At 42.1% G+C, this 22,500-nt stretch overlaps 1 protein-coding gene across 4 annotated transcripts in view; it reads left to right on the top strand.

The window, feature by feature from the left end:
* Positions 1 to 22,500, top strand: part of ctnna2 (catenin (cadherin-associated protein), alpha 2) — a 329,416-nt gene that overhangs the window by 290,075 nt on the left and 16,841 nt on the right. For 3 of the 4 annotated variants that reach the window (XM_030787923.1, XM_030787925.1, XM_030787921.1), the window contains 3 exons: positions 16,135 to 16,227; positions 18,004 to 18,160; positions 19,337 to 19,537. In XM_030787923.1, coding sequence (XP_030643783.1) covers positions 16,135 to 16,227; positions 18,004 to 18,160; positions 19,337 to 19,537 — 451 coding nt within the window. The remainder of the gene's footprint in view (positions 1 to 16,134; positions 16,228 to 18,003; positions 18,161 to 19,336; positions 19,538 to 22,500) is intronic. The other variant, XM_030787922.1, reaches the window with a different exon arrangement.

Genomic DNA, 22,500 nt, shown 5'->3' with positions numbered 1-22,500 from the left:
GTTCATCAGTTGTACCTTCTCTGTATAGTAGGCATGTGCTTGCCCTACAGGTCTGAAAGAGGAAACACTGCTGTAATAATGGTGTGTGTGTGTGTGTGTGTTTGTAATCGAAAATGTGTCTGTCTCCCTATTTGCCCTGTGTGTGTGTGTGTGTGTGTGAGTTTGTTGTTGAAAATGTGTCTCTCACCCTCTTTGCCCTCTCTCTGTGTTTGTGTGTATGTCAGTGTTTATGTACGGGTGTGATTGTAGGTGAAAATGGTATTTCTCTCTTCCTTTTTGCCCTCTGTGTGTGTGTGTGTGTGAAATATTTGGCCATAGAATGAAACTTCTGTGTGTGTGTGTGTGTGTGTGTGTGTGAAATATTTGGCCATAGAATGAAACCTCTGTGTGTGTGTGTGTGTGTGAAATATTTGGCCATAGAATGAAACCTCTGTGTGTGTGTGTGTGTGTGTGTGTGTGTGTGTGTGTGTGTGTGAAATATTTGGCCATAGAATGAAACCTCTCTGTGTGTGTGTGTGTGTGTGTGTGTGTGTGTGTGTGTGTGTGTGTGAAATATCTGGCCATAGAATGAAACCTCTCTGTGCGTGGGCCGCACTCCTGGTATCGTCATCACTGTGCTTATTCGGGCTCCAACATTGTTTTCCGAATTCCTTTTTTTTTATCCGCGGCCCTTTAGAGAGAGAAAGCAAATTTATTTATGTCAAGTTGTGCCCCACTGTTTCTGCGGCACTTGCCCGAAAACCAGGACCCTGAGGGGAACCAAGGAATAAATAAATAAATAAATAACGCAAGTTTATAAACATTTCATCCGTAATGGCGGAGAAAGGCCACTGACGGCGAAGAAAAGATTCCCACGTGAATAAATGGCGGCGAAAGGACAGGGAAAAAGAGCTGTTTAAAGAGGAGAGGGGAAAAAAAAAAAAGGTTCAGTTATAATAACACCCTAATAGAGATCAGAGAACCATGGTCCGCTGAGAAAAGCTCTAGTTAAAGTCACAAGCATTAATGGCATAACCGTGTTCCCTCCCGACAACAACAGCAATAAAGAGAAACAAAAAGGAGGAGAAAAAAAGAAAGAAAGAAAAACAAAATTGAACCATTAATGAATCAAGAGGCATAACACAACTTTATATATATATATATAAGACAAACCATAAACAACATTCATTTCAGTTTCTTTTTAAGCACTATGGCTACTTTTTTTTGAATAAGCAGAAAATGCAATTTATGGAGGGAAATTTATTAAGTCATACCTCACGCCGAGTAAATTGTAATGTTAATTCACTTCATGGAATATTTTTTGAGTCAGGTTTTGCGTGCTTGAGTATGCTGAGAGAAAATGTTAATTACTCTAATGGTTTTTCTTTCCTGTACCGATTTTCTCCTCTTTTCCTCCTGCACCTTCGTGGACAAAGATGAAAGACGCTCACCGGTTTGCTCTGAGGAGTTTCTCAAGAACCGTTTGATGATTAGAAAGATCACTTTCACTTTTTCAAAATCTCTTGTCATATCGAGTTCCGCGGGGTTCTAGAAAAAAAAAAAAAACGCCCGACAACATCCTGGTTTCCTGATCATCAGCTACGTCCCTAAGCGAACGCCGCGCGCGTACGGCGAGCTTGGGAAACCTTCTGAGCTCCTGCGCCGGCGTCGGATTTATTCGTCTTTTTCAGCTTAACGCTTGATTTTTTCTTTCTTACTCTCTCTCTCCCAGGCCGAATGCAATGTCAAGCAAACGCGCTGTAGATTTCCTCTTACTCTACACAACAAACGATGCATTTCAATAAGTCGTATTCACAGCAACTGTTAGAGGAAGACTTACACTTTTTAAAAAAAGATGCTTCAAGTTAGTCAGGACGTTTTCTCAGATGGCTCCACCCCAAACGATAAAATCTGACCTTGTTGTTATCCAGCTGTTATGGTTCTTAAACTGTTTTGTCAGAGAGGAGAGCACAGTTACCTGTAATTGCGCGTGTGCATGTGTGTGTGTGTGTGTGTGTGTGTGTGTGTGTGTGTGTGCGCGCGTGCGTGTGTGTGCGTGCGCAAAAATCTAACATATATCCTTTTGGGTCATTTGTTACATTGCAGATAAGGTCAAAGAGCAAACAGAAAATGAGTCCCTAACGACAACAAAGAAAGTCGAATCTATCCCACTTAAAAGAGAATTTATGACGGACACCACCTGTTTCCAATCAGAGATGAGAGACTTTTTTTTTTTTTGTTAATGCATTTATTTATGATGGTCTAGCTGTGGTCCCTAAGGCTCCATAGCAACAGTTTCCATGACTCTATGTAACCCTATCTCTGTGAAGTCAGAAAGTGGGAGGGATTACATCTCTACTAAAGGCAAACCCAAGACCTTAATTAAACCCATCACAAAATTTATTAGACACACAATTTATGGGTTATTTTATGGACATAAAAGGCGGGGAGGGCGGAGTTAATTAGAGTCCCGAAACAAATACTTTATCTGTCCACTTAATGAGGTAATTAGATTGAAACGATTGTATGACAATGCAGGTTTGATTGGACGACTGTTTTGACTTTGCGATTCGTCCTGTGGCCGCCTGTTTATGTCTCTGCGTTGAACATCACCACTGAACGACAGACCGTTGTAAAGATCGGCATCATATGTTTGCTTTGTCAAACGCTATAGAATCAGCTGCCGCGTAACATCCATTTTGTCAGCGCTAGGCATCCTGCAAAGCTTTTTTATAAAATATTATGCATCGTGTATTCAACGCTACCAATGAACCACTGTCTGTCTCTCTCTCTATCTCTCTCTTTCTCTATCTCTCTCTTTCTCTATCTCTCTCTCTCTCTCTCTCTCTGTCTCTCTCTGTCTCTCTATCTCTCTCTTTCTCTCTCTCTCTGTCTCTGTCTCTCTCTCTCTCTCTCTCTCTGTCTTTTTTCCAAATATACTCCAGGACCTTTGACGTCCTTGCACCCGTCCCACAGTTCACACCTTCTAACGCGTGAATTTGGCTAAATGTGTGAATTTAAAGCGCAGCACGGCTGACGTGTGACATGACAGCGGTCCAGATTGGGTTCAGATACTTTCACATGATTAAGGAAAAAAAACATTCATTTTTATGCCCCCCCCCCTCCTGTTTACCATCCGTTAACACTTCATTTTGTTAGGACATTTTGTGCCGGAAAACAACCGAATGTTTAAGGTGGACGGTATGCGCGGCCACAAATAATATTCATGATTCATAATTAACGATGATGAAAGGAACAGGAGGAAGTATAAACATAAAGGATTGAAAAGAGGTTGTTTACATAAGCCTTATGAGCGTTTGATTAATCACAGGATTGAGGCCAGAAGGTAAGCCTCTTAAAAATGATCATTAGAGAAAATGGGTGATTTGGACAGAGTTTATTTCAAAACTGCTTTTTTTTGCCATGTCACACGACGCGTTATGACATCACACAGGACACTGTCTGTTCTCATTTCTTTCTTTTGTCCAAAATTAGAAACTAACCTTTTCATACATCCAATACTGAACTAATGTAAACACCTACACACTTTGGTTATACCGTGGTCATGGAAAATACTTGTCTCTGATTGGCTGGCAAGTTTTCATCAATGTTGTCTATCGTGGACACCTCAAACATTGATCTGGTTAAAAGTTTCATCACCATTCTGAATCACACTCCTCACACACAAAAAGACACGTAACCATAACAACAGTAAATAAAGCTAACAGCTGTTTGCTAGAGGTTGCCGCGCTACGTCGCCTGAACAAAATGAACAAAAACCGAATGTGGATCTTCACATGCATTTTAACATCAGTTTTAATTTGCTCGGGGGAACACAGTTAGGAGGAAGAGGAAGTGGCAGAGTTTACACAAAATACAGAGAAGCAACATCGATATAACAGCAGGCAGAAGGATTTAATAGAAGAAAAAGTTAACAGAAAATGAGAACCAAGAGAGAAGAAGAAGAAAAAAAAAAAAAAAGTAAAAACACAAAATGATCAGTCTCATTTTCGAGAGAAGTATTTGTGGTTGGGAAATGTCCACATTCTCTTTGAGCTTAAGACAGGGACTACAAAAAATTACCGTAACAATGCAACATTTGTTTGCTGTTTTTAGTATGTTCTAAGGAAATATATAAAAGCCTCTTTTAAAACAACAACAACAACAACAACAACAACAAATGCAGGCATGGAGAGTGGGAATAATGCCGTCTGCTTTGAATCATCAAGTACTCCTCCTTCCCCATTTCTACCTTATATTGGGACCCCTTCGCAGACATTATCCCTTATATAATGTCTAAACCATACAAAAAAGAATGAAACTTAATTGGCAATGTTCATGTTGATAAGATTAGCTGAGTGATTGAAACAAATTAGCTGTTGCCTTTCTTAGTTATTTGATTTTTTTTCTTTCTTTTTTTTTCTTTCTTTTTTTAATATATTTAAACAAATAAATTAGATTAGGGGAAGGAATGGTGAAATCAAAGAAATCTGTGGTATTAATGTGCGCTCTGCAAATCTACCATAATTTACACACAATAGACTGGTTAATGGTATTGGACATAAAAAGGGGGGGGGGTGGTAACATAACACATGATAACATAACACATGATAACATAACACATACTTCACCTCATCGTAACTTATTTATAGCAACAATCGTTCAGTTCATGTGAGGTGCTAATTTAATCCGCTAGCAGCTCGTCTGAATTCTCTGGACTCTCAACCTCTCTCCTCTTCCATGGAAAGGTCAAGACATTAAAAGGTGATGCCCCGTGACATTTTGGAGGACATGAATGTATTGAGAAAAGAGCTTTTTCCTTATGTACACATATTTATGAATGGGAAAAAAAGCCTTCCAAATACATAAATGTTAGCAACAGCAGCTAGCGTAGCCCCTTAAAGAGAAAAGGAAGACACTAAAGCTAATTGAGAAGATTAGCCTGCATTTTGATTAGCCTGCAGTAAGCTTTAAAAACCAACATACTTTTACTTGTGGAAGCAGTTTGTGTGGATATGGAGCTTTAAGAATTTTGATACAGAAATGTCGCTATCAAAAAGCAGACTTAGCGATACCTTTCACACACATATGCTGTGAAGTGATGAAAAAACATGCACATGCTATCTACTGAGAGATGTGTGTTTATTTTTTTGTTATTATTTATTTATTTATTTTTTAAGCGGAGAGTGTGAACGCAAGATGGCACCTTGCTGTCAGGTGTTAGTGGAGTTTGTCAGTGTTGACTGTTTGGATGAAAATTCTGGAACATTCTGTGTATCACATATCGATTATTGAGGTTCTTTTACTCCAGTACACACACACACACACACACACACACATGCCACCATGACACAGGAGTAGAAAGAAGGCCAGCAAATGACTGGCAGACACTCACACTTGAAGTTTTCTTTCTTTTTTTTTTTTTCTCACTCAAGTCAAAGATGGAAGCACTTCCACAGATGCCCTGCAACACAACACAAAAGACCTCTCTCTCTCTCTCTCTCTCTCTCTCTCTCTCTCTGTCACAGCACACTTACTTCTCAAATCTCCCACAATCATTTACCCAACCAGCCGGGAAGCACATAGCACAGGTCATCAGGTCAGCTATGTGCTTTGAAAGACAGTGCTTTTTTTTTTTTTTTTTTTTTGATATATGCATTTTGAACCAAGCTCTGCTACATCCAACACACCTCTGTAAACAGTATTAGAATAATGTCTGTTGAGTATTGTTAAATCTAGAAACAAATTAAAAAGAACAACCTTTTTGCTCCATTTACATAATTATACCTCACTGCCAAACACAACTGCTGGGCTTGCACCTTGGCACAGTGTACAATCAATACTTCAGCACAACTGGTCTCTCTTGACTCTGAGGGGAGTTTAGGATAGTCATGCAATCTAAAGGAAGTTGAGATTTTTTTTTTTTTTTCTGTTTTTAGGTTTTTGGGTTTTTTTTTTTTAAGTGAGAGAGAAAGAGTGCCTGTTTGACGCCGAAGACCTGTTATCATCATCCTTCCTTTATACTCTTCTTTGAAGGTGCTTGTGTACCCCTGTGGTACTGGTGTCAATCAAATCGTCCAGCCTTTCGTTTTGAAGGATGAGAGATGACGGGACTTGAACGGTAAAGAAGAAAAGTCTTAATGTGACCGCGTGTCCCCCCGAGCAGAAATCGCTGAACCCGTTTCTGTTTTCTTCCTCCCCGCCGTGAACGGGCTCCACGGAGCCCCCAGAGACAACGCGGGCCAATCCTATCTAATTGGACGCTTCTAGGCTGTTGCCTTGACGACCTGGATGACCGCCCAATCCCCTCCTCTCCCCTCCTCCTCCCAGCTACACTCTCTCAAAGTCAAGCATATCCACTCCGCTTTATAGATTGTTTATATTGTTTTCAATTACCTTTCCATGTCCCGGGTCAGGCTCAGTAAACTTTTACATCGTTGGAGATGATTCTCTGGATGCCCATCTCATTCTTAACGACCTGCTTCCAGGTATTACCTTCCCTCATTTCTGCAAATAAATCATATGGAGAATTCATCAAATAATTCCCCTACTTTATTGCGGTTTATGTGCCAGTCTGAGCCGCGCACCAGGCCTTGACTTTCTGTTCCGACCCGGCTGCCGTCTGTCGTTAAACTAATTAATACAGTCGAAAATTACTCACCGCGCGTCCAATAAAAAAAAACGGGCTTCCTAAATGTTGTCTGCTCGTCGTAAAAAAAAAAATCACCTCGCGACAAGAAAACACTAAATGATTCGAAAGCGTCCCTTTTAATCCGTTGACTGCTGTTTTTTTTTGTTTTTTTTTGTTTTGGTTTGGGTTTTTTGTTTTAATCTGTTAAATTTAATTTGGCTTGAATCTCATATGCTGTTGAAAAAATAAGAATAACTATAAAAATAAAAAGACAGACTACATTTGAAAAATTTAAGGGCAACACGCTTTTTGAGTACCATTGGGCGGACTATGTTTTTAATGGGCCAGAAGGTTACCCTAAAATATTAACTCAGAGTGCCTGACCACGTAATGGGGAATTCGCTCAAATGGTAGAGCGCTCGCTTAGCATGCGAGAAGCAGCGGGATTGATGCTTCATTCTTCACAGCAGCCCCTCTGGGCGGTCGTGGCCTAGCGGTTAGAGACGTGGTCTTGCGACCAAAGGATCACCGGTTCAATCCCCAGGAAAACTGTGGGTAAGGGGGAAGTGGGTGAACAGCGCGTACCCCTCCCACAGAATCCACGGCGGAAGTGCTCTTGGGAAAGGCACTTAACCCCCAACTGCCCCCCCTGGGCACAGGCATGATGCCCCTTGCTCCTGGGGGGGGGGGGGGTGTGTGCTCACCACTGGTGTGTATAGGATGGGTTAAATGCAGAGGTTTGCTAAATTCTAAATGTAAGTCATTCTTCTCTTTTTGAGAGGAAAAAATCTTTACAATGCAACAGTTTCAGTAAAGTGCTGCTTTCATAGCTTATTCTTATGACTAATACTTTTATTTATTTTTCTAGCTTATTCTTATAACTACTTTTTATATCTTACTTTTTATAACTTAAACTATTTATTTATTAATTCGTTCATTTTCGTTGCCTTAACGGTCATGTCATATGATTAAAAAGACTGATGTCAGAGAATTTTATATATATATATATATACGTGTAATGTTTGATTTTGTTAAATCTTTATTATAATTGAGGACGGAACAACAAGAATGTGGTGTTAAGGTTCTCTGGCTGAGAACAGAAAGAGAGGAATTAAAGTGGAAGGTTTGGAAACAGGTTAGCACAGCCTCTCAAATTACAAAGGCACAAATCAATATTTAATCTGCCCTTAAATCTCTCCTATTGCAAAAGACAAAGAATGTGATGTAGTTTTGAAGAACTCTTTAAATCTACAGATGTTCATTTGCTTTTAACACCCCCCCCTCTCCTCCACACACCCACCCTCCCTCTGCAAGGCCATTGAAGAGCTCTCTTAAATTACAAACAAGTTATTTGGTGTATTTCTTCTTGACGGGTACCATACCTTTCAAGAAGATGATTAGTGCTTTCATCAGACACAGAGCTTATTCTGTTCCAGATTGTTCTTGGAAGGGTTCCGCATCAAACCTGGACCCAAGTCTATTTGTCATACGCGCACAAGTCGATCTGCTTCTCTTGGTATTTCCCACTTTTGTGATTAACATGCTTTTCGACAGGATGTCTCTTTTCATTTGTTTTGCTCCTGTTTACTCGCCCTGGGTTCGGCCCTTTGTTTATCAATTGGATGATTGTGGGGGACTTAATTATGCCGCTCTCCAAACTGCAGGTTTCCCGAGCATTAAGCTTCTTGGCAGAGGGACTTACTTAGTGAAAGAGAGCGAGACGCGTTCTGACTCCTAAACAAGTTCTTCTACCATCTCAAAACACTTTCCATTAAGCACCTACTCTGCCTGCCTGCCGCTGACTGGGGAGGTGATTGCAAACGTGTGTGAGTGTATTTATGTGTGTGTGTGTGTGTGTGCGTGTGGGAGAGAGAGAGAGAGAGAAAGAGAGAGAGAGAGTGAATGCACATGCATAGGGAAGAAGAAGTGGTCTGACTGCAGGTAGATGGAGAGCGCTGATGTCATGGACGTGAATGAGGAGTTTACGGTCAGGAGGTTCATGACCCAGCCGAGTGTGCTAGCTGGAGGTGTCGGCGTGATCGTTTAAAGGAGAGGTGGAGGACGGGAAGGTGCTAAAAATAACATCGGGCCAATCGAGGACCCCCACCCTCCCCCCTCCTTAAATGGTTTCGCAACCGCTCACGCACGCTCAGTTACACACATACACGTATACACATACACACGCGTAGAAACGCCGTAGGACTCGCCAACACATACTTCCATCGAACTGTCGGACTTCTAATTGCCCCGCCCTTATCAAAAATGCCAAAGCGGAGGAGGGTGTGAAGGTATCACAAGCACTTGATTCTGAATCAAAGTGATTAACACCTTTTTGGGTCAAGTGCAACCATATCTCACTCCATTTTATGGCACAGCTTGCAGCATCAATTAACTTAATAGGCTGTCCATAAATATAGTGTTTAGTAGTTCTCTCTAAACCAAGGTTGTCTAGAAATGAGACTTTGAACATCATAAGATTTGCCACTGTCACGCAAACTGCAGAAAATATTGTAATTTGTTAGAATTAGCAGGACTCGAGGCATGTACTCGATCAACAGATGATGTCTAAGAGCGACATTAATTTCCATGGGTGCTGAAATGCAGTCTAGTAACTATAGATAACCAGGATGCAACCAAACTATCATTGTTATTAGGCCTCCCAGGCACAGGGGGCAGCAAAGGGCAGTTCAGTTTCAAGTTTTATCTGACACGCCAAGGCATAATGTACAGTAACAGTGAAATGATGGTTGGCAGCAATGCAGACTGTGCAAAACTAAAAATACTAAAAAAAAATAAAAAAATGTAAAGGATATAACTATGGAAGAGAGAAGATAGATAGGAGTAATAGCCACATAGACAGCTAGGTCAGAATTATACCACACTGCAGGATTAATGCCTGAGATACCAGATAGAATACAGGGTGATGAGGTCACCTCCCACACCTGAGCCTCGTGATGAAACTCGTTATCTAGAGTGCTTAAACCCTTCTGTTTTCTTTTCTCCTTTCCTTGAACTCATATAAAAAGCACTCATTTCGAGAAGCTGTCTGACCTTGTGTGTTTGGAGAGGGTTTTCTTTTTTTCTTTTGTCTGGGTTTTTTTGTTGTTGTTGTTGTTCTAAGTACATCCTGAGTTTTGTTAGCTTTGGCTATTAGCCTCGTAGAAAAGTCTCAGTCCACACTCTGCAGCGTCTACACAAGTCAGTCCTGGTGAAACATTACTCCTGACCTGGATGTAAAGCCCCCTGCGCCTATAGGTCTCTTCAGGTGCCTCAAGAAAGTTCTGCTCCTGTAGATCTCCTCAGGTGCCTCAAGAAAGTTCTGCTCCTGTAGATCTCCTCAGGTGCCTCAAGAAAGATCTGCTCCTGTAGATCTCCTCAGGTGCCTCAAGAAAGATCTGCTCCTGTAGATCTCCTCAGGTGCCTCAGATCTGTCCTGATGACAACTCCTCTCGCTTCATTCTTCAAAGCCAGTTCTATAGTTAGCTAAAGGAAAATGGGAAATGCTGAATAAGGAAAGAAACTGATGTAGCGAATGGTCAAGGATCAATAATGTTCAGTCAGGGCCAATGAAGAGCAAATTAGACTACGTTAACAGAGAAAAAAAATCTTTTGAGAAAAGTGTGGGTAGTGGGGGGGGGGGGGGGGGGGGGGGGGGTGGTGAGAGAGAACAATCTCAAATGACTCTTTTCAGCCATCACCCACACAAAAAAAAAGAAAAAGAAAGCACCATATGAGGGAAGACATGCGAACCACCAAATGCCACCCAAAAAAACTGAAAGAACACAAGTGTTTATGTCGGAATAAGATTACAGAAAGGAATAAATACAACTAAACCCAACAGACCTTCGTTAAGCTGTGGGCTGGTGCGGGCAAAGAGGACGTTTCTTCGGCCAGCGGAGAGATAAGGACAGACGTGGGCAGGGTCATGTATAGTGGAGCTGCGAACAAAAAAGGGAACCTTTGTGAATATAAAACAAGTTACGGCGCATTAGGAATGCCTCTCTCATTCTGAAATACAGGAAGTGTCAATCTCTTTGACATGTGATTTATACAGGGGGCCTCTCCCTTCATATGTTTTTGTAACCCGACATGACGGTCCATCCTACGCGTGCGCACACACACACACACACACACACACACACACTTAACCAGGTGTGTAGACAGCAGCAAGCAGTAATGAAAAATCTGACTGTGTGTGACAAAAATGAAACACCCTATTCTCTCTTTACTCAAATCCAGTGGACAACTGTTTGTTTATTTGTTTTCTGTTATTATTTTCATCAGAGGATTCCCACTGTTTTAAGAACAGGCAAAAAAACGCTTGTTCGAATGCCTTCCACGCCCCTCAACCAACTCCATTTATTTGAACCCCCATTGATTATCATTATTTATTTATTTTTTTTCTAGACTTTTTTGAGTTTTAGAATCGTTCCTCCTCCCAGCACGTCTGTCCTCATGATCTGTTAGTTATAGTGGACGGTTTGGATGGAAGATTTGCTCCCTTAAAGTTCTTTTTCAAATGCTACGCTACGTTAGAACTGCGAGAGGGAGGCTGTGAAGCTCTTGTGAGGTGTGACTGAGGCGCTGAAGGTGTGTGATGCTTCTTGGAATGAATTTAGCAACTTGGATCTTTATCCCCCGGGGTGTGAAAAGCTCCTTCTTTATATATACATACATACATATATATATATATATATACATATATATATATATATATATATATATATATACATATATATATATATAGATGATGGCTGGCTGATTTATCCATACACACAAATACACACAGGCTAGTTGAGTTCCAGCCAAGTCCTTTGACTAGACTCAGCTTAGGGGAAAGACTCTATCCTTTCAGAGAAATCCATGTTTTTGTGGAAGAAACAGGTGGAAGCATTCATATTTTGTGAGATTTGCTTTTTTTTTTTTTTTTCCTGGGCTGTTCTGCTTTTCCGATGATTTGCTAAAGAGAACAGGCCTTGAGCATGGTTCCAAACTGAATTGAGAGAGAGAGAAAGACGGGAGGGAGAGAGAACAGAGATGTCACATAGGCGGATTTCGAACTTCACAGGGCAGATGAGATCTTTCTTCCACTGGAATTAGCTCATTACTTACCTATCGGCATGCCGGCTGCTTCCGAGAACATTCCAGAATGTTTTATCCAGCTGTTATCAAGTGTCTGGCCAATATTAACCACCTAAGACAGGACGTTCATTGAACGTTACTCCTGAGGGAAGTTTAAAAGGTACTAGTGATTGATGGTTCCCCTCCGTTAAGGACCCCGAACAGAAAAGGTTGAATAACTTTCTTTGTTCTTCGGTCTAAAATGCCCTTGAATTATGGTAGTACCGTTGTAATGGAGGATATCAATTCAGACAACCCAGAACTTGTACCACCCTCTCATAGCATGTCTTTGTAACGCGTGACAAAAATGACTGACATACACACTGCTTAGAGCTGACATTGCCAAGGAGACGGGAGATTTTTTTTTTTTTTTTTTTTTTCTTCCTGCTAGCATTTTTCATGTGAAAAATATCCATATGTCACAACGAATATTTGGTATATCTCAGCAATATAGCTGCTAGAATGTTATTTGAACTCACTGAGGATATTTCATCTTTTAGGACAATTTTTTTTTTCTTTTCCCTTTGTAATCGTTTTGTTGCAGTGTGTAGACGCGCAGACTGGGTGGGAAAAGAGATTCTCTGTGAATTTAAACGAGCGAAATGTCAGGAGTTTATGTTACGGAAAAGAAAAGAAAAAAAAAAAACACTGCACTTTTTTTTTGTTTTGTTTTGTTTTTTTTTGTGAGTGTTTATATGAATATGGAGTCATTTTAGAGAAAACTGTCTTTACGTCTTAAATCGCTCTCACCTCGAGGGATTTTGAAGCCCTCGTCTCGCCTAAGGAGTTGAGTGTCTTCGGCTTTCCTGGAACGTGACGGCAGACTCTGTTACGGGTCAGGGCCTGAAGCGAGTTTAGCATTTTCAACAAACCACCTTTTATGCTTTTCACCACTAGAAACCTGCTTTGTACCTGAGTTCACAATCCGAAAGGTCATCTGTTGTTTTGGGGGTTTAACAGAACGCAGCAGGTTTAACTGAAGGTCGTGTAGGGTTTTTTTTTGGGGGGGGGGGGGGGGGGGGGGGGGGGGGGGTAAGTTCCTTTTGCACTTTGGCTGAGCTCAGATGCTGTTTTTAAAATTGGTCAAGCTACATTTTTAATCATACAGAAATTTACTTATGCAGTCGAAGGGAGAGAGAGAAGGAGGGTAAAAATGGAGAGGAAAAAAAAAAAGATTCATTCGAAGATGGATGTGTGGTCTGGATAGAATGTCATTAGGTCTAGATTGGACGTTCATTTTGCTTCTGCAAACATCATTTTTTCTGTCTCTGCCCTCCCTCTTACCCTGCATTAGTCTGACAAATAACTGAAAATTACTCTTTTCATAACTTTAAAAAAAGAAAGAAAAAAAAAACTTTCATATACCAGCCATGTGTTGGTGAAATACTGTTGTTCATGTGTGACTACAGCATCTGGAAACACGCACTACTGCAATCAAAAGATGTTCCTGCAGAAGTTTGATAATCAAAACCTTATTGCTGAATTTGATTATCTGCCAACAACTCTTTTACTGCACAAAATCTGGCAGATGTAACCACGAAGTAATCAACATAAAAAGATGAATGTAACATTGTGGTGTTGTTGTAATAATATTTGAAAGGGTTTTTTTGTTGTTGTTGTTTTTATTTCTATCTATCTATCTATTTATTTATTTATTTATTTATTTATTTATTTATTTAGCTACATTGCTAAGCGCACTTTTTTTTTTTATTATTTTCAATGGGAAAAACTCCCAATTACTGAGTTGAAACCACTCTTATGTGCCCTTTATGTTAGATGTGAAGTGGGTATCAGACTCCAGATGAGTGCTCAAAAATCAATAGTCCTTTTGTAAAAGGTCTCACGCACACGCACACACACACACGTACAAACACACACACACACGCACATGCATACACAGGCACCAACACAAACATGCAGCACACACAAAAACTGCCTTTCCCTCTTTCTCTCCGTCTCTCTCCCCCTCTCTCTCTCTCTCTCTCTCTCTCTCTCTCACTCCCTCCCTCTCTCTCTCTCTCTCTCTCTCTCTCTCTCTCTCACTCCCTCTCTGTCCTCTTACACACTCTTTCTCCTATCTTCAGGCCAAACTGTGAAACTTATGAATATTATTCTCACAACTAACGCTGCACGACTCCAGTTCTCTTTGAGAAATATCCACATAGAGGGAGCAGACCTTTAGATAATTGTAATTAGTCATTTTTCGGCCTGATGTGGAATCTCGGCCGATACCCAGCAGTTCTGAGTATCGAGCAGAACTGAGGAGGGATGGTCTGTTGCTTGGAGACCAGTAAGGTTGTGATGTTTTGGGCCATGGAGCGCACAGGAATCTGGGCTGAATTCGATATTAGGACACATCCCTCTCTCTCTCTCTCTCTCTCTCTCTCTCTCTCTCTCCTTCCCCTCTTTTGCTTCAATGGATTTCATTTACCTGCAGCCCTGTGCAAATCTACTCTGTCTGACTGTTTTACAAAAGACCTTCCTTACCTATCCACACGGACCGGGCACTCCTAGCTTCCAGCTTTCCCACATACACATTACATCTCTCTCTCTCTCTCTCTCTCTCTCTCTCTCTCTTTCTGTTTCACCTTCTCCCTCGCTCTCTCTCTCTCTGTCTTTCTCAAAGAAGAACAATCCATCAAGGCATTCAAAGCTGTCAGGAGTAAAGGGAGAATGGCCCGTAAGCAAGAATCTTCTAGAACAGATTTGATTTACCTCAATTTACCTCAAAAAAAAAAAAAAAAAAAAGTGACATGTGTGCATTTGAGAAGCCACGCTGATGTGTCTTGCCACACATTCTCTGCCAACAGGCATCTGTCAGTTTAGCTGCGTCTCCCTCCTCACTCATGGCAACCGTGTAACCCCCGTTTAACGCATCACACCGCTATCAAACCTGTTTGATATATTCTGGGTTACCTGGCACGCTAATCAAATAATGCTACGGGCCCTTCCCTGCATTGACATATTTTTTTTTTCTTTTTTTTTTTTTTTGAGAAGAAAAGAGCAGCATTCGCGTTGTCTCTCTGACGTAAAAAAAAAAGAGTCCATGACTGGTAATGTAATGTAATCCATTCTTGTAATGAATTGCTTAAAACAGAAAAAGAAGAAAGAGCCAGGGTCCCCTTTGGCAGAGTGTCCTACGTAATTGCACATGCTCATACACGTTTTCTGTAAATGAGTGTGTGTGTGTGTGTGAGAGAGAGAGAGAGAGAGAGAGAGACCTTAAAAGCAGCTCAGTTTTGCCCTGTCAGACTCTTCCAGTGGTGGAGGAAAAACAGGGCTAGAGGCAACTGTGGATTTAAACTGACATAAATTAACCAAGGAGGCGTTTTTTGTTTAGGAGGCCATCTGCTGGTTTAATTATACAATGAGGTGGTTTTTGCATCAATAAACTCGGGCTAATGATTTAGGCATACTCAGGCAGTTTCATAATGAACCCCTAGCACTCTGGATATTTAAAACTAATGAGAATGACTTCTCAAACCAGCCAGTAACGGTTAGCCAACCCCTGATGGAAGATGGGAGGAAAAAACGCGGCAGACGAGACAAACAAACCGATACACGGGCTCCGTCCAATTAGGACCCTTGCAATGGCACCCTGTGACATTTCGGGGTAATTGTGTTTTTTGCAAAACCAGCCATTTGAATAATTCAGTACTTTTTGTACCTTTACTTCACACCTGAACAAAGCAGGGCGTACGCTCTGACTCCGCGGAGTGAATGGAGAGAAAGACAGAAAAGAAAGAAAGAAAGAAAGAAAGAAAGAAAGAGAGAGGTAGGGAGAGAGAATAGCTCGGGTCCTCTTTTTTTTTCGAAGACGTCCTTGAGATTGCCCGGTGGAAATTTAAATTATAGTCTGTGTGATGTGAATTATTCAAATATCAGCTATTTTTAAGAGCCGAGCGCGGGGACTGGAACACAGTGGGTGGGCAGGTGGGTGGGTTTTGGAACATGAATGAAAGGTTGGAAGAGGAAAGGGGTGTGTGTGTGGGGAGGGCGGGGGGGGGCAGTTTAAGGGTCCGCACCATGTTCTTTACGCTGGGAAATAACAAATAGGCATCGAACAGTTGAGCGAGTCTCCCCTCTCTGTATGTATTTTACCCTGACATTGGCTTCTGAAGCCAAGCATTACGTTTCTGGCACGACCGATAGAGGATACACATGAATGGGAGAGGGGGGCTTTATTTGTTCATGTACAAGTGCCAGGTTTCAAAGAGAGAGAGAGAGAGAGAGACACGTGGCAGTGAGACACGGGCGAATGTGTAAGTAAGGTCAAAGCTCTGGCAGCATCTGTGGGGACGAGGTTAACGAGTCGGATTTTTTCCTCCCCCTCCCCCCCCCCAAACACCCTCTAAAATCTCTCTCTCTCTCTCTCTCTCTGTTTTTTTTCTTTTCTTTTCCAGGTGGCAAACTTGGCCTGCTCCATCTCCAACAACGAGGAGGGTGTGAAGCTAGTTCGGATGGCTGCCACCCAGATCGACAGTCTGTGCCCACAGGTAAGGGTTTGTTCCCCGTGCCCACTCGACAGGTGGTGCTCGGCAAAGCATCAGCAACTTCCCTCCCTGTAATCGGGGTGAGATTGATGCTCATCGCTGCTCCCCGTCACTGTGCTCACAGAGAGAAGTACATGCACGCATACACACAGATGCATATATACTCACACATGAATGCACATGAGAGAGAGAGAGAGATATCTGTGTGTGTGTGTGTGTGTGTGTGTGTGTGTGTGTGTGTGCGAGATGCGCATATATATGTATATACGTGTGTGTGTGTGTGCGTACATATTTCTCTCTCTCTCTCTCTCTCTAACATTTCGTGAGGTTTTCGTCATCATTTTCATGTCTGTGGCTCTGTGTGTTTATGTGTGTGCAGACATGTAACATTGATGTTCCATTCTCTGGGGGGGTTCGGCGTTGTATTCTTAACTATGACTCAATACTCTGTTTTCCCCCGGGGATCGTTATGGTACGTGCAAGAGAGAGAGGAAAGAAAAAAAAAAGACTTTATCGAAGGCCTGAGAGTGGCACAGAAATCCCAGAGAGTAGCTATGAGAGAGAGAGTGAATGAAGGAGCGAAGGAACGGAAAGCGAGAGAGAGAGAGAGAGAGAGAGAGAGGGAGAGAAGCACCACGACCTGTTCCTCCGTAAGTCGGCAGAGGAGGTTGTAATCGATGGCTTGTTTCCAAGGTGAAGGGGTTTGAAGGGTTTCCACTGGAGACCCAGCCACGGCTAATGGAATGCAGGAGTGAGTCAAGGGACGGGGAGGGGGGGGGGGGATTTAAGATTCACGTTGCAAACCCCACACACACACACACCCCCACCCTCACCCTCGCCCTCGCCCAGTCGTCCACAGGACACCCACCTCGATTGGCTTCTAATAAACTGACCCTCGGCAATCCAAGGCCAGCGCTAGAGAAGTTTGCGAGGGATTGTTTCAGCTGCCTCTTGGCGATAGCTGGGAGAGAAAAAAAAATAAAAAATAAAAATCAGACAGCAGGAGAGGGGGAGAAAGGAAGAGAAAAAAAAAGTAATAATTTTGACACCTCTTAAGAGACAGAGAGAACAGAAAAAAAAAAGGATAACAGGATTGAGTGTAATAAAAAAATAAATAAATACATACATACATACACGCATAAATAAATAAAAATCGGGTCGTTACGTAATCAATTTGCCTGATGTGTTACATTACGGACAGGGGTGATCAAACCTGCTGGACTATTCATAAAATAAATTAAAAAACAAACAAAAAAAAAACGTGTCAGTCAAATGAATTACTGCCAGTCTGGCGGAGCGTTCCCCAGACAAAAGCACCAGTAGAATTGCAGATTCATGAAATTCACAGAGCTCATGGTTTTGGATTGAAACAGGAGGGTTTTCTGTTGCAATGTTCATCTCAACAGCACAACAATTTTATTTTAGTTTATTTTGAAATATGGCTGACCTGAATACCCGTTGATATATTCTGCACTTTTTCAAATGGAAATGAAAACGAACTTTTTTTTTTTTAATTTCCTTTCTATCTTTCTTTCCTTCTTTCTTCCTCGCCTTCTTTCTTTGCTTCTTTCTTTCGTTCTTTCTTTCATAAAATTGCTTAGCATAATCCACCACACATTTCTCGGATATCAGTTTTCAGAACAGGTCCTGGTCTGTTGTTGTTGCAGATCCTGGTCTGGACTTTGTTGTGTCCATGCATAGCACTCACACACACACACACACACACACACGCGCGCGCGTGCACACACTCTCTAACACTCACTCTGGATTTTCTTGCAGGTGATCAATGCAGCCCTGACCTTGGCTGCCAGACCTCAGAGTAAGGTAGCCCAGGACAACATGGATGTGTTTAAGGACCAGTGGGAGAAACAGGTGCGTATCCTCACAGAGGCCGTGGATGACATCACCTCCGTCGACGACTTCCTGTCCGTCTCAGGTAAGCCGGCGTGAATCTTCTCTTTTCCATCTAGGGCAAAATATTCCTTCATTAATAAACAAACCGTTTTTTGTAACCCCTTTGCTAACGCAGTTGCTTTGCAGATGTTTAAAAATAAACAGATACATCCAGCAATTGTGCTCTCGTATCTTACACGTACTTACAGCCCCTCCCGAGAAAGCATTCTGGGAAACCAGGCTTTGAGGGCGTATTGAAAACTCCACACTACAAGGAACAATTTTAAAAGCATCTTGTTTAATAAAAAGCATTCTAATTAAGAGCTATAAAAGTGCATTATCGGATGTGGAACAAGGCTTTCTTGATGACTCAATGTCGGATCGTTATAGCTTCATAAAATATGCTTTGCATATATGTGTGTGTGTGTGTGTGTGTGTGTGTGTGTGAGTGTGTGTGTTTCGCGGATTTTCTTGTTGTTGTTGTTGTTGTTGATTTTATGAGTTGTTTTGGCAAAACTACAAATCCCTATTTAACCTCAGATTGTCCAACCTAAACCTCTGCTTTGTTCTCTTTCTATTCAAGTAGATTTAAGTTCAAGGGGGGGGGACAAAAATATTTGTTAAGATGACAATTTCTAGCTCTGCAATGTATTGATTTTCTCCAAACGCAACAGTGGGACCAGTTAACAGCAGATTTCAAAGAAAAGTGTATCGTTTTTGAGCCCATCAGACGTAAATCGAATATAACAGCCGTTCCCTCCTTTATAAATTCTCCATGTCATTAAGGCCTTCGGCTCGACTTTTGGTAAATACCGTTTTAAAACTGCTCACTCTGTTAGGGTCTCTCTCTCATCACTAAGTTTAGATTCTTATTCAATTTTGATGTTTGCTGTTGTGTATATGTATATGTGTGTGTGTGTGTGTGTGTGTGTGCAAACAAAACAGCCAGTTTCAAATACTGAGTATTCTTCAATATGATAGGAGATCTATTTGAAATGCAAAAAAAAAAAAAAGCAATTTTTAAGTATTTCTTCAACTCGTGGAGAGACAGTAACAACATAATGAAGAAAGCAATTTTTTTATTGGGTAACAGCGCAGAGAACGGTTATTCTTGGAGTTTTTAACTTTTCTCTAGGCGCCCCGTCGCTGTCTCATTCTGCGTCTATCACTCGCATAACTCTCTTTCGACTCGACGTTCTCTGTCTCTTTCTCTCTCCAGAGAACCATATTCTGGAGGACGTGAATAAGTGCGTGATAGCGCTGCAGGAGGGAGACGTCGACACCCTGGACAGGACGGCCGGGGCCATCCGGGGTCGGGCCGCCCGCGTGGTTCACATCATCAACGCCGAGATGGAGAACTATGAGCCTGGTGTGTACACCGAACGAGTGCTGGAGTCTATTAAGCTTCTCTCTGAAACCGGTGAGTTTGATAAACACACGCGCGCACACACGCACACACACAGGCAATCATATACACACTCCAAGTGTTACTGCAGCCTCTAAATTCAAGGCAGCCTCTTCAACACTCCAGCAGCTGAGTCTCCTCAGATGAGATCTGTGGGTGCACACGCGGTTCCACTTAAACCCAGTCCTCCATCTCTGCTTGAGATCAGGTTAAGGATACCATCAAGGGAACTAGGATAGTTCAGTCCAGGCCAACAGAGCAAGAGAGAAAGAGAGAGAGAGAGAGAGAGAGAATCCTGAGATAGGCTTAACCCACTCATCTGGAGGAATAGAGAGAGAGAGAAGAGGAGGAGAGAAGGAAAAGCTAGAGAGAGAGAGAGAGAGAGAGAGAGAGAGAGAGAACATCCCCGTTCCACCTGGAGGGATAGAGTAGGAGAATGAGGGAGAGCACATCTTGAGAGTTTAACCTGTTCATCTGGAGGAATACAGAGAGAGAGAGAAGAGGAAGAGGAGGAGGAAAGAGGGGAAGGAAGAGAGAGAGAGAGAGAAGAACATCCCAGTTTCACCTGGAGGAATGAAAGAGGGAGAGAGAAAAAAAGAAAGAGAGAGTGAGTGTCCTGAGATGCCACCTGTTCCATCCTCTGCTGCTCATTCTCTCTCTCATTCATTTTTCATCTGGTTCTCCACCACTCTGGCATCCCACATACACACACACACACACACACACACACACTCTGCAACGACGGGTAGCAATTTAGGGTTTGACAGACAAGACTGTGGGCTAAAACGTAGCACCAGCGTGAATTATGTGTGGGGGTTTATACTCTGTATATCCTCTGCTTTCAAGTCACATTTCTCCGTTAGAGCACAAAGATGAGGAAAAACAGTCTTTTATCTCGGGTGACGGGGGCGGCGGGGGGGGGGGGGGGGGGGGGGTTTGCGCTGTATCTGCTTGACATTTTTGATGTCATTATTCTTCCTTCTTAAATGCACCTATGATTTAGTTTGAAATCAACACACTGATGTTGACTTTGAAACGAGCGCGTGCATTATCGCATCGTACAGCAGCAGTTTCTTTTGTTCGGCCCGAAAGGTTCAACAGGCAGGCTTTCGGTCCTGCATATCATGTTTTTGAGAGAGAGAGAGAGAGAGAGAGAGAGAGAGAGAAAGAGAGAGTGTTCAAAATTACAAATAGTTTGAACATTTCAATCGTAGATGCATGTGCATCCGATTCAAAATTTTTCATACTTTCATTCCGTTTTTATACGCTGCACTGCAGATCATGCATATCTGAAAAGTTTTCTTGTTTTGTTTTGTTGTGTTGGGTTTTGTGCTTTTTAATGCTTAAAGACTCTCCCGACACTTGGAGTCAGCAAGAATAGATTGAAAAAACACGAACCAAACAAACGTATAGATGGTGTTAGAGAGGGAGAAGTGTTGATTCATTGAGTGTATGCGTGGGGGGGGGGGGGGGGGGGTGGGGGGGGATGAATATTAACCTCATACTTTAGTGTGCTCATCTCTGTGAGGGTGACCATGCCAGGTGCCACTTTAAGTGCCATTAGGACAGGTTTAACATGCCAGCGAGTCCATTCTCTAATCTCTCCTGTCCAGTGAGATAATTAAGAGTAACAATTATCTCTCTTCCCACGACCCATAACAAACAGCGTCTTTAGAATTCACGCATGTCATTTGACACAGCTGTGGGTGTTTGATTGTCTTTAAGTACACGCAATCACCCGTACTCTAACACACACAAACGCGCACACACACACGCATACACACGTGTGTGTGTGTGTGTGTGTGTGTCTTTCCACACAACTGATATAGTATTTCATATTTTTCAGCCCACATACACACACACACACATGCACACACACCTAAAGGTACACATACATGCGAACTAGGGGTGACCCTGAATTCGACGATTCGATCTAAGGAGCCCTATTCGACTGCAAATCTCATAGTCGAATCGTCGCAAAATGTGGTTATGAAACAAGGATCGTTCCATTCCGGCTGTATGGGGGCACTGGATATAAAGGTGACTCGGGACTGCGACGTGCTCCGGGACGAAACACCGATTTTGTCGTCTCTGGCTCCCTCTCTTTCTCACGTTTCTTTTTCTTCTGACTTGCGAGGGAGCAGGGGACATTCGAACATAAAAGAGCTATTTGAACATAAAATCGGAAGCCAGATACAGGCTCGGAACAGCGCGTAGTTCAACTATACGCCTAAGAAATCTACTTCGATTTCGTTCAAAATAAATAAATAAAGAGAAATGGACAGTAATGACCCGAACACGCGCTCCTGATAACTTATTAAAATACCTCAGGAACGTTAACAAGCGTGAGCCAGGGCGAGGAAGGACAGGTGTGTAGCCAATTCCTGGACATGGCGGAAAGCTCGCGTATTCGGCTATCTGCAGTTACTTATTTGTTAGTTATTGGGTTTCTCCCATTCTGTTTAGTCCAAAATGTTGCTGTACATTTTATTCTACTTGGCGGTGACGTTGTTCTGCCCTTCGTGGCATTAAAATGCTCGTTTTATGTTAACGGAATCGTTTGACGCGTGATGTTTATTCCATATTTCCTGTCACTTATAGCTTGTAGGGCTTCAATTTAACTTAAAAAATACAAATTCAAAGCAAGTGTTAGCCCGTTTGTTATTTAATCCTACAGTTTGATATGGTCATTTTTTATATGCCACTTTGTCTGATGTCTGATATGGCGACGCTCAACAGTGGCCTCGTTTCAGTTTTTGCCGTTTCATTATCAAGTTGTTTGTGCGCGGCTTCTTTTTAACGGTAAGCTGTGGGCCTTCCGTATTCTAAACGGGCATACCTATTGTCGTTACCATAATGCTGACGTTTCAAATAATGAGTGGGAAAAAGGATGGAACACGTCCTATTACGATATAAATTCTTATGTCAAGTCAAGAAGACAAATTGTTTAATTGGGTATTTCAGCTCTTTTTTTCAGG

The sequence above is a fragment of the Chanos chanos genome, chromosome 11 (genome assembly GCF_902362185.1).
Source record: "Chanos chanos chromosome 11, fChaCha1.1, whole genome shotgun sequence".
Taxonomy (NCBI): domain Eukaryota; kingdom Metazoa; phylum Chordata; class Actinopteri; order Gonorynchiformes; family Chanidae; genus Chanos; species Chanos chanos.
This window is presented reverse-complemented; position numbering and strand designations above follow the sequence as displayed.